This window comes from Engystomops pustulosus, chromosome 6 (assembly GCF_040894005.1).
Source record: "Engystomops pustulosus chromosome 6, aEngPut4.maternal, whole genome shotgun sequence".
In the NCBI taxonomy this organism is placed as follows: domain Eukaryota; kingdom Metazoa; phylum Chordata; class Amphibia; order Anura; family Leptodactylidae; genus Engystomops; species Engystomops pustulosus.
In genome coordinates this window covers 185,248,056-185,261,678 of record NC_092416.1, presented here as the reverse complement: position 1 = coordinate 185,261,678, position 13,623 = coordinate 185,248,056, and the positions used below count along the sequence as shown (strand labels likewise).

Below are 13,623 nucleotides of genomic sequence, written 5' to 3'. Positions count from 1 at the left end.
GATAGATAGGAGATAGATAGGAGATAGATAGATAGATAGGAGATAGATAGATAGATCGGAGATAGATAGAAATTAGATAGACAGATATGAGATAGATATGAGATAGATAGATAGATAGATAGATATGAGATAGATAGATAGATAGATAGGAGATAGATAGATCGGAGATAGATAGAAATTAGATAGACAGATATGAGATAGATAGATAGATAGATAGATATGAGATAGAAAGATAGGAGATATATAGATTCACTGTAGTTGGAGGTATTTTATAAAAAATAAAACTTAGCCTTTATTTTTTTTTTGGATTAAAATATGTTTCTGCAGGACTGTAAAAACAGACGTTAGTATGGTACTGGGCTGACACTTATATTTGTACACTTGGTGACATTAGGCCGTGGATTTTTGGGCCTGATTTTTGGCTCATACACGTCCCAACTTTTGTGTTGGTGTCCACTATGGCCTAACTTGTGTTGCCACCACTGGACCTAAGTGACAGATAGTTTTGAAGACCAGGGTGAGTGTGGAGGATCTCCACCTCTCCCACTGTGTCTTCAAAGAAGATCAATTGCTGGATGCCGATTTGCCACTGGTCGGTCAGTATGCAGCTCTAAAGAGGTTGCACTTTCATTTGTGGAGCTACTCTGATTGTCGTATGGTCGTGGCTCACATGCATCCGCATGACGGCTAACTCTAAGACCTAAGACCCTACGCGTTTCCTCATTGCCAGAGATTCTTCAGGGGTCTGTTATTTGGCTTGTTTGATCTAGAGTGACATTATGACATCCGTGCCGAGTGCACGCCCGGGATGTACTAGCCGTGGCGCGCGCCGGCTGCGTCCTGTTTATATTCATCTCCCCTTCCTCGTCACCGCTGGCGAGCCTCCCTGTTTACCCAATCAATAGCCTGAACGTCACTGTGTGACGTTGAACTGGAGCCGCGGGTAGGGGACCAATCACATCCATGTGGGAGGGGCGGGTTATCCCAGCGCCTCCCACTGACATGCAATCGTCACTCTCCCTGTACCGGTACCCTGTGTTTTGGAGGTATGTACCGATGAGTGATCTGTCACTCTTGCTGCAGTTGGTACAGGTAGATTCGGGTTATTCTTGAGGGCATTTCTCTTAGGGGAGTATGTGAGTGTCATTTGAATAGGGAAAGCGCTGCTTCCAGCGCTTTTCTTGCAGGTTAAACTGGCAGTATATTTGTGTGACTAACAGCGACATTGCTTACATGAATATTAGAGTGTTGTCTCCTTCGTACGTTGATAGATTTGGTATGTTTTAATATTATATTCGATAATGTGCAAGATATTTAGACTGAATGTAGGGGGGAATCATCTCGGGAGGGAGGGATGGAACGATTGAATCATTTGGTGGTAACATTGGGTAGGTCATTCTGAGATGCCTGAGAAGATGTGTATAGTGAACCATTAGGTACACTAGGCTATTATTCAGAAATGGCCTGTACTGATTTATTCAATGAAACTTGCGTATGATATAAAATCGTTCAGACCTAAGGGTTGGACACAGTTAATCCTGAAGGTCCATTGAGCTTCCTTCCTGAGTATCAACTTGTCCCAATCTCCCCCTCTGGGAGATGGTCTTACTACTTCAATACCTCGGAATGAGATTTCTTTTAGGTTCCCTTGATCCCCTGTTTTCCCTAATATCCGACATGTGTTCTTGGATTCTTTTTTTAAAAAGACGAAAGGTTTTACCCACATAGTCGGCCGGGCATGTACAGGTGGCTTGATATATAACGCCCACCGAAGAACAGTTAATAAAGTCACGGATTACAAAACTGTTCTTTGTAGATGCACTCGTTATGTTTTTACAGGGGGTAATCCATTTACATGTGGAGCAGTGTCCACATCAAAAAGTGCCCTTTGGCCTTCTCTCCAGCCAGGTCCCACTAGGTTTTGTGGGAGGAAGATAGCTGTGGACCAGAAGATCTTTGTAACTGATTGCTGGTTCCGAGGGGACAATTTTGGCGACTTCCTTGTCATGAAGTAAAATGTCCCAAAAATTGCATATAATGTCTCTAATCTCTTTATGATTGCCATCATACGTGCCTATGATTCTGGTTAGTTGTTTAGCATCATCGTTACGTTTTTTTGGCGTTAGGAGAGTGCTTCTGTCTGTCATGCATGCTGCTTTGTAGGATTCGTGCAGAATCCTATTTGGAAAACCACGACGTGCAAACCTATCTTGCAATTCCTCAGATTTTTTCCGGAATTCTTTGAAGCCACTGCAGTTTCTGCGCATGCGAAGAAACTGGCCTTTCGGAATTCCTTTTTTAAGGGAATAGGGGTGGCAACTGTCCCACATCAGTAAATTGTTCGTGGCTGTCGCTTTTCTATAGACTGTGGTTGATATTTGTCCATCTATAGTCTTCCTAATTTCTAGGTCCAGGAATGCTATTTTTTGTTCCTGGATTTCCAAAGTAAATCTGAGGCCAAGATTGTTACAATTCAGAATTGCCACGAAACTTTCAAAGTTTTCCAGTGTCGATGTCCAGACTAGCAGCACGTCATCTATGTACCTCAGCCATAATGGGACATGTTGTGTCCATTCATTCATCTCCTCTCCGAAGACCACCCTTTCCTCCCACCAGCCGAGGTACAAGTTGGCATAGGTGGGGGCACATGGTGTCCCCATGGCCGTACCTCGGCTTTGGTGGAAGAAGGTGTCCCCGAAGAGGAAATAATTATGGCTGAGGACATATTGGAGAAGGTCCAAGATGAACTCGTTGTGCTGATGGTACTGTATTCCCCTTGTCTGTACGAAGGAACGCACCGCCTCAATCCCCTTTGTATGCGGGATTGAGGAGTACAGCGCCTCCACGTCCAGACTTGCTAAATAATGACACGTATCTATTTGAAGTCCATCTAGTTTAGAGATATATAGATTATAGATATGAGATAGATAGATAGATAGATAGGAGATAGATAGATAGAAGATTGTTAAGGAGGTCGCACTGGTTTCGGACGCCATCTTGGCTACTGTCCGCCATCTTAGATACAGAGGCCATGTTCCCTGACCACTGTCCAGTTAATGTCAGGATCCAAACTTCATTTTATGTAACCAGTTTGCTCGCCTGTCAGCTAATACCCTGTGACATGTAATGAGAATCTAAGTGCCTTATCTCTTTTCATACAACACCCAAATGCTGATGTCTATGTGCTAAAATATAGCTGTGTCTGCATGAAATAAACATTGTGATGTGAGTGCATCGGAAGACCAGAGTGTGTTTTTCATTTACTCTGTCATCTCGCTGCCGGCAGCTATCTCATCCTCCCTCAAAGAGTTAATTAGGACTCACCTTACAAAAGTCAAGAGGGCTGTTGGGGCCCTGCATAAAATATCCCTATCAAGATATTAAAGGACAAATATATAGACAGATAGATGATGGTGGATGGTGATAGATAGATATTAGATAGACAGAGATCCATCACTGGAGACAGGTGACAGATAGAAAAGCTTTACAGATAAACACTTACCTCAGGAGACCCCATAGTATAACACTGCCCCCTACAGCAGTGAGGAGTAAGTGCAGGAGGAGTGAGACAGCACAGGACCTGACAGGGGAGACATATCCTCATGTCCCCGGCTTTCACCTGCTACAGGAAGTCATGAGGTAAGACTCCAGCCATATATACCGTGTGTGAGGTAATAATATCCCCATACAAGATTTATCAGCTATATATACAGTGTGTGAGGTAATAATATCCCCATATAAGATTTATCATCTATATATACAGTGTGTGAGGTAATAATACCCCCATATAAGATTTATCAGCTATATATACAGTGTGTGAGGTAATAATACCCCCATATAAGATTTATCAGCCATATATACAGTGTGTGAGGTAATAATAGCCCCATATAAGATTTATCAGCCATATATACAGTGTGTGAGGTAATAATATCCCCATATAAGATTTATCAGCTATATATACAGTGTGTGATGTAATAATACCTCCATATAAGATTTATCATCCATATCTACATTGTGTGAGGTAACAATACCCCCATATAAGATTTATCAGCCATGTCTACAGTGTGTGAGGTAATAATACCCCCATATAAGATTTATCAGCCATATATACAGTGTGTGAGGTAATAATACCCCCATATAAGATTTATCAGCCATATATACAGTGTGTGAGGTAATAATATCCCCATATAAGATTTATCAGCCATATATACAGTGTGTGAGGTAATAATACCCCCATATAATATTCATCAGCCATATCTACATTGTGTGAGGTAATAATACCCCCATATAATATTCATCAGCCATATCTACATTGTGTGAGGTAATAATACCCCCATATAAGATTTATCAGCCATATATACAGTGTGTGAGGTAATAATACCCCCATATAAGATTTATCAGCCATATATACAGTGTGTGAGGTAATAATACCTCCATATAAGATTTATCAGCCATATATACAGTGTGTGATGTAATAATACCCCCATATAAGATTTATCAGCCATATATACAGTGTGTGATGTAATAATACCCCCATATAAGATTTATCAGCCATATATACAGTGTGTGAGGTAATAATACCTCCATATAAGATTTATCAGCCATATATACAGTATGTGAGGTAATAATATCCCCATATAAGATTTATCAGCCATATATACTGTGTGTGAGATAATAATACCCCCATATAAGATTTATCAGCCATATATACAGTGTGTGAGGTAATAATATCCCCATATAAGATTTATCAGCCATATATACAGTGTGTGAGGTAATAATATCCCCATATAAGATTTATCAGCCATATATACTGTGTGTTAGGTAATAATATCCCCATATAAGATTTATCAGCCATATATACAGTGTGTGATGTAATAATACCCCCATATAAGATTTATCAGCCATATATACAGTATGTGAGGTAATAATACCACCATATAAGATTTATCAGCCATATATACAGTGTGTGAGGTAATAATACCCCCATATAATATTCCTCAGCCATATCTATAGTATGTGAGGTAATAATTCCCCCATATAATATTCCTCAGCCATATCTATAGTATGTGAGGTAATAATACCCCCATATAATATTCCTCAGCCATATCTATAGTGTGTGAGGTAATAATTCCCCCATACCTTGTAGCATGAGCTAGATTGACAGACATCCCTTGCCTTGTGCATATGCTGAACTTAATGTTGCAAAGGTTCCTGTAGGGGCTGATGCTTAAAGGGAACCTGTCATCAGAAATTGGCCTAATAAACCTTCCTCCCACAGCTACCATTACTGCAGCCCCTCTCCCCCCAGAGGTGCAATTAAAGGAGCACCACTCCATAATAATAATCTTTATTTATATAGCACCATTAAATTCAGTAGCGTTTTACATTCCGGGGAACATAAAAATAAAATAAGACATTAAAGAGTAACAACAGTCATGTGAAACACAGGGCCCCGGCCCCCCTCCTCAGAGCTGCCATCAAAGGAACCCCATCCCCCAGAGCTTTCATCAAACCCCCCTCCCCCAAAACTGCCATCAAAGCCCCCCCTCTTCCAGAGCTGTCATCAAAGGGCCACCCTCCCCCAGAGCTGTCATCAAAGGGCCCTCCTCCCCCAGAGCTGTCATCAAAGGGCCCTCCTCCCCCAGAGCTGTCATCAAAGGGCCCTCCTCCACCAGAGCTGTCATCAAAGGGCCCTCCTCCCCCAGAGCTGTCAACAAAGGTCCCCCTCCCCCAGAGCCTTCTATCAAAGGTCCCCCTCCCCTTAGGGCAGCCATCAAAGGTCCCCCCCCCCCTGGAGCAGGCATCAAAGGCCCCCCGCCTCCCCTAGAGCAGCCATCAAAGACCCCCCTCCTCTACAGTAGCCATCAAATCCCCCCAGCCCCGGCTACCCCAGAGCTGCCGTGATGTCATCACAGTGCCGGGAGGCGGCCACTCACCTCCGGTTCCGCTCCTCAACTGCAGGTCGCATGATGCCGGAGGGCGGAGGTGTTACACGTGCGTCTCAGTCAGGCGCGGCGCTCTCCCACCCAGACGTCCTCATCACAGGAGCCCCGGCATGCGCAAGACCGCGCTCCGAGGCCGGCGGGTGGCGGTGCTCACGTACGCTGTTGTACGCAGCGCGTCTCCGCCAGTGGCCCTGCTGGGGAGTGTCCGACTCCCGGCTGTGATCGGGTGCTGGAAACAGCGTCCGTCAGCGCCCGATGGCCCCGGCAGCCCGGCTCATCTTCTGTTCTGACTTTTGAAGTCAGGGTTGGTACTCGGGGTACTCAGTCCGACGCTGCATACAATGCCTCCTTAACAATGATTGATGGTCCTGCGTCCAGGGACGTCATTGATCAGATCTCCTGAAGTCCGGTGCATGATGTCAATCACATGGTAGGAGCATGTTACACTCTCTGCCTCCCTGACGTTATACATCTAATTTCAAAGTTGATATTCTGGATGATGCCACCAAGCTGGGCCATGAAAGAAACATCATCAAGAAGCTTTTTAACTTCTTGACAACATACTGGTTTATAAGGACAATGTATGATGACAGGTTCCCTTTAAAGTGCACGGTTCTTGAGGTGGTCATGACTCACCGGTCACACAAGAATGAGGTGTTTCCTGAACTACAGCAGCTCCAATGGGACCATCGTGACTTCCCAGTTCGAAAGCATCATGAATTCCCCTTTTGGGTTATTAATCACCCAGTATCGTTTATACGATTGATGACCTGAACCGACCTGTGGGTTATTTCCATCAATGCTCTATAATATTCTATGTAAATAACTGGGTCTGAACACCCAGAGCGTCTGTGACATTTTATTTTTTTATTTTATTTCATTCTTTATGACATTTTTATAATCCTATTATTTCATTACTTTCCCTTACACAATTTCGTCAGGGTAACTGCCCTATTACCCCCATTCAGCTACAATACAGTTATCTACAATGTTGGGCCCTATTGATTTCCATGGAGTTTGCGTTTGGCTATAAGAGCGTGTAGAAGTCCCTTCCTAAAGCAAATTATTTTCCCCAATATTGAGACAAACCTGAATTACTCCCAACTCGCTATAAACTACCTGTCCATCTGTGGTGTCGGGGTGTATACTGTCATTATCTATATATATATATGTTTCTAAATAAGCTCGCAACTATTCTCCAAAAATACTTCCCAGAATTCTCTGGTGGAGCATCTATGGCTATAAGTCTCCACACGCCTATAAGGCCGTATTACTTGGAAAACTCTCCATACAGAGAACTCTTACCTTCTGACCCATCTCCAAAAATAAGACAGGGTGTTGTATTATTTTTGGCTTTAAAAAGTGGGTAATGGCTTATTTTCAAGTGATATTTTATTTTTTCTTTTCCGTAAACAAAATTCACATTTATTCTTGAACAGAAAAAGAAAATCAACATCTTTTCAAATAGCTTCATTTTTAGGGACATCATCATCACTCACCAAATCCTGATTCCATTGTGAATTTTTTGCTCCCTCCCCCTCCCTGCAGCTCCCTCCTCCTCCCTGCAGCTTCCTCCCCCTCCCTGCAGCTCGCTCCCTCCCTCCCCCTCCCTGCAGCTTCCTCCTCCTCCCTGCAGCTCCCTCCTCCTCCCTGCAGCTCCCTCCTCCTCCCTGCAGCTTCCTCCCCCTCCCTGCAGCTTCCACCCCCTCCCTGCAGCTCCCTCCTCCTCCCTGCAGCTTCCTCCCCCTCCCTGCAGCTTCCTCCCCCTCCTTTTCATGTTGCCTTCAGCTGACAGGCTGGAGGATCAGAATGCTAATAGCTATGTCTTCTGAACCGTGGCACCTAGAAACACAGTTCAGGAGTCATTTTATATAGGAAAATACTGTATTTAATCCTACATAAGGATTTTATTTCTAGGTGTTATAGATAAAAAGAAATCCATACTTAACCTCTTAACTATATATAGTATACTAGTGCAGTGATGATCAAGTTACCTGGAGAGGGGAACTCAGAGGAACTCCAGGTGGCCCCGTTGGGAGAGAGTGAAGGAAGAAAGACGGAGGAGCGCAACCTCGTGTGATACAGTAGATTAAGTTGAATGTATGTACTAATACATCAGCAGACTCTCACCTGGTGACTGATTCAGTACAGCATGTCATATATCTTATATATGAGGATCAGAGCAGCCGGTCCCGATGAACCACGCTTCCTATCACAGGACCAGGATCCTGGAAGCGTGTATACGATAGTGCTAGACGGGTCCCGAGGGATGAGGGAATTGTAGACCGGCGCTTCTGTTGTGATAGTATTTCGAATAACTCAATGCGTTTAAATAATTATTTTTTATTCCTAAAAAGTTAGCGACGCGTTTCTGCTCCGGACCGGAGCCTGACGAAGGCTCCGGTCCGGAGTAGAAACGCTTCGCTAACTTTTTAGGAATAAAAGATAATTATTTAAACGCGTTGAGTTGTGCGAAATACTATCACAACAGAAGCGCCGGTCTACAATTCCCTCATCCCTCGGGACACGTCTAGCACTAGTGCAGTGATGAGACAGCGAAAAAAAGGAAAAGTAACATCGCCCTTCCTTTTCCTAGGAGTGATATAAAAACAATTATTCACGTAGTGAACCCCATTTTGGAAAAGTAGTCCAAATGTCAAAATATTAATTCCTTTATTTATGTAGTTAAACGGTGCCTCACAGAAGTTGCCAAATCGTCCCCTGTCCCCACGGGGTTCACAATCTAATCATCCTGTCAGTATGTTTTGGAGTGTGGAAGGAAACCGGAGGAAACCCACACAAACACAGAGAGAACATACAAACTATTTGCAGATGTTGACCCTGGGACTTGAACCCAGGACCCCAGCGCTGAGTCTTTGATTTAGTAAAAGGAACAATCATGGGCCAAAGCATTTCCCAGATTCATAATGTATGTTTAGCTTTACCACTGTGTGACGACTTATGATGGTAAATAAGATTACACTTCCAAGCAAAACATTTCCCACATTCCGAACATGAAAACGGCTTCTCCCCTGTGTGAGTTCTCCGATGTTGATCAAGATTTTTATTCCGGGTAAAACATTTTCCACAATCTCTACATGAAAATGGCTTCTCCCCTGTGTGAGTTCTCTGATGTCTTACAAGATCTGATTTTTGATAATAACATTTTCCACATTCTGAACATGAAAATGGCTTCTCCCCCGTGTGACTTCTCTGATGTCTAACAAGAATTGATTTCTGGTTAAAACATTTTTCACATTCTGGGCATGGAAAAAGTTCCCCTGTGTGACTTCTCTGGTGTATTACAAGAGCCAGTTTGTTCTTAAAAGTTTTCCCACATTCCAAACATGAAAACGGCCTCTCCCCTGTGTGACTTCTCAGATGTAGATCAAGATTAGATTTCTGGGTAAAACATTTTCCACAATCTCTACATGAAAATGGCTTCTCCCCTGTGTGAGTTCTCTGATGTCTTACAAGATCTGATTTATGATAATAACATTTTCCACATTCTGAACATGAATATTGCTTCTCCCCCGTGTGAAGTTTTTGATGCACAATAAGCGCTGCTTTAGCACTATAACATTTCCCACATTCCAAACATGAAAACGGCCTCTCCCCTGTGTGACTTCTCAGATGTTGATCAAGATTTGTTTTCTGGGCAAAAAATTTTCCACATTCTGAACATGAAAATGACTTCTCCCCTGTGTGAGTTCTCTGATGTCTTACAAGATCTGATTTATGATAATAACATTTTCCACATTCTGAACATGAATATTGCTTCTCCCCCGTGTGACTTCTCAGATGTTGATCAAGATGTGTTTTCTGCGTAAAACATTTTCCACAATCTCTACATGAAAACGGCTTCTCCCCTGTGTGAGTTCTCTGATGTCTTACAAGATCTGATTTTTGATAATAACATTTTCCACATTCTGAACATGAATATTGCTTCTCCCCCGTGTGACTTCGCAGATGTAGATCAAGATGTGTTTTCTGCGTAAAACATTTTCCACAATCTCTACATGAAAATGGCTTCTCCTCTGTGTGAGTTCTTTGATGCACAATAAGCGCTGCTTTAGCACTATAACATTTTCCACAATCTCTACATGAAAATGGCTTCTCCCCCGTGTGATTTCGCAGATGTATCACAAGAGACGACTTGCGGTAAAAACATTTCCCACATTCTGTACATGGAAATTTCCTGCCCTCCGTGTGAATTTTAAGATGTCTAACAAGATAAGAACTTTGACTAAAAGATTTGCCGCATTCTACACAAGAAAATGGCTTCTCTCCTGTGTGACTTCTCTGATGGACAAGAAGATCTTTAACACTAACATCTTTTCCATTTTCTAAACCCGACTTCATGTTTTTATCAGTTACTGATGATTCAGTAGAAAGGACCCATGTAATAGGATCAGATGACGGATCTTGTGTGTGAAGGTCTGAGGAAGCATCGGGGATATTGTCATGATCTTCAGATGTGTCTGGTGTGATACAACCATCACCTGCTGTAACGTGATGATATCAGATGTTCCTCTGAGCTCCTGGTGTTGTCATCTGAGGAATATAAAGCAGATTATAAAATATAACCTTATCATTGGTTGTGGTAAGAAAACTCTGAAGATGTATCACAGAACATTCGTGTGATATCAGCAATCCGGGTACATGCAGCATTTCTTGTCTGCCCATGGTGGCTATGACTTTCCTGCTTACCATAAGGTTCTGTATTATTACTGATGTAACATCTCAGTCTCCTCCTCCGAGGTCCTGGTGAGCAGTATTCCTGACCCTCATAGCTCCCACCTTCCAGCTTTTCTTAGTCTATGTCTCCATGTTCTGTATTGTGTTATCACTCGTCTCTGCTTTATCTAGTGGTTACTACTCACCTGGGCAGTTACCTGTAGGAATCTCCTCCTTACATCGCTCATCGCCCCTCACATATGTCTCTGGAGCAGGAATATTCTTCACATCTTCATCCTGATACACAAACTGAGAGACAAATATTGTAAGAAGTCACCAGACGATGGAGAAGTCACAGAGGAGGATTTAGATGATAATAAAAGATCAGAAATTAATCATAACAACCAAATATGACCTGACGGGAGACGCAGCGCAAATATCTGCAGGTCTCCACCATAAATCCTCCATGTTGTCTCCTTACATCAAACTGCAATCTCCAGTAGTCAGACACATAGACTAGACATGGGATTTTACAATAAACCTCCACAGATCAGAGAAGATGTCATGAAGTCTCATCTCCATCTACCTGATGATCCTGTGGGACATATTTCTCCTCTGAACAATCCTGTGGTAGAAGAAGAGGACTGGGACATCTCTTCGGTGATGTTCTCTTACTGGATCTACCTGTAGGAAACATCCAGAGACTGAATTCCTTCTTTCCATACAGATAATGAAAGGACGTGTGGATTTAGTCCTGTCTATTACCTGCTGATGTGAGGGGCTGGTGGTCCTCCATCATGACTTCCTTGTACACATCTTTGTGTCCTTCTAAATACTCCCACTCCTCCATGGAGAAATAGACAGCCACATCCTGACACCTTATAGGAACCTGACACACACAATGATCCCGTCATCACCCAGATCCCTTCATAGCGTTACTGTATAATGTCCCAGCATTCCCAGCAGTGTAACCTCTCCAGTCAGCAGCTCCATCATCTTGTGGGTGACTTCTAGGATCTTCTGCTCATTGATGTCATCATGTATCAGGGGGTGAGGTGGAGGAGCCGGGATTGGGCTCAGGGTTCTCCCCCGTCCTTCATACACAGGGGCCTGACAGCGCCCACTAGAGGTCTTCTTCACTACTGTGTAATCCTGGTTATGGAGAGACACATTGATAAATCTCCCTCCATACATTTCCAGAATCTCTCACCTCTCCAGTCCTATCATCTGTTATTCCCATAGATAATGATGTCATGTGACCTCATCACAATCTCTCACCTCTCCAGTAATATAGAAGAGAATCTCTAGGGTGAGCTGGAATATTCTCTCCACCCTCGTGTCTCTGTCCATTGACCGAACCTGAGAGCAAAGAAAATGATCCAATGGTAAACGCAACAAATTCCAAAATAAAAAATAACTTTCGAAAAGTGAAGAGATACTGATGTCTCTATAATGGTTTTGTATCTTAATTCATTTGAAAAAAGTTTTGCAATCTTTGAGATTACTATGTGCACGCGACCATAATGGGGACTGTGATCTGTCCAAACCTAAAAGGAAAGAATTTAAGCCAATGTTAAATCATATGCAAAATTACTTTATACCCAAGACAAGGGGACATCCTCTACACCTAGAGGAGAGGAGGTTCTACCATCACCATAGACAGGGGGCATCCTCTACACCTAGAGGAGAGGAGGTTCTACCATCCCCATAGACAGGGGGCATCCTCTACACCTAGAGGAGAGAAGGTTCTACCATCACCATAGACAGGGGACATCCTCTACACCTAGAGGAGAGGAGGTTCTACCATCACCATAGACAGGGGGCGTCCTCTACACCTAGAGGAGAGGAGGTTCTACCATCACCATAGACAGGAGGCATCCTCTACACCTAGAGGAGAGGAGGTTCTACCATCACCATAGACAGGGGGGATCCTCTACACCTAGAGGAGAGGAGGTTCTACCATCACCATAGACAGGGGGCATCCTCTACACCTAGAGGATAGGAGGCTCTACCATCACCATAGACAGGGGACATCCTCTACACCTGGAGGAGAGGAGGTTCTACCATCACCATAGACAGGGGGCATCCTCTACACCTAGAGGAGAGGGGGTTCTACCATCACCATAGACAGGGGACATCCTCTACACCTAGAGGACAGGAGCTTCTACCATCACCATAGACAGGGGGCATCCTCTACACCTAGAGGAGAGGAGGTTCTACCATCACCCTAGACAGGGGGCATCCTCTACACCTAGAGGAGAGGAGGTTATACCATCACCATAGACAGGGGGCATCCTCTACACCTAGAGGAGAGGAGGTTCTACCATCACCATAGACAGGGAACATCCTCTACACCTAGAGGAGAGGAGGTTCTACCATCACCATAGACAGGGGGCATCCTCTACACCTAGAGGATAGGAGGCTCTACCATCACCATAGACAGGGGACATCCTCTACACCTGGAGGAGAGGAGGTTCTACCATCACCATAGACAGGGGGCATCCTCTACACCTAGAGGAGAGGGGGTTCTATCATCACCATAGACAGGGGACATCCTCTACACCTAGAGGACAGGAGCTTCTACCATCACCATAGACAGGGGGCATCCTCTACACCTAGAGGAGAGGAGGTTCTACCATCACCCTAGACAGGGGGCATCCTCTACACCTAGAGGAGAGGAGGTTCTACCATCACCATAGACAGGGGGCATCCTCTACACCTAGAGGAGAGGGGGTTCAACCATCACCATAGACAGGGGGCATCCTCTACACCTAGAGAAGAGGGGGTTCTACCATCACCATAGACAGGGGACATCCTCTACACCTGGAGGGGAGGTGGTTCTACCATAACCATAGACAGGGGACATCCTCTGCGCCTAGAGTGGAGGTGGTTCTACCATCACCATAGACAAGGAACATCCTCTACACCTAGAGGAGAAGAGGTTCTACCATCACCATAGACAGGGGGCATCCTCTACAACTAGAGGAGAGGAGGTTCTACC

The 13,623-nt window shown here is 44.0% G+C and overlaps 1 protein-coding gene across 1 annotated transcript in view; it reads right to left on the bottom strand.

Annotated features, from left to right (window-relative positions):
* Positions 1-8,593: 8,593 nt before the first annotated feature.
* LOC140065154 (uncharacterized) overlaps positions 8,594-13,623 on the bottom strand; it is a 154,690-nt gene continuing 149,660 nt past the window's right edge. Inside the window, exons 11-12 of the mRNA XM_072112694.1 lie at positions 9,976-10,264; positions 8,594-9,555 (exon numbers count right to left, since the gene is read on the bottom strand). Of these exons, the coding sequence (XP_071968795.1) occupies positions 8,868-9,555; positions 9,976-10,264 (977 nt within the window). The 3' untranslated portion in view covers positions 8,594-8,867. The remainder of the gene's footprint in view (positions 9,556-9,975; positions 10,265-13,623) is intronic.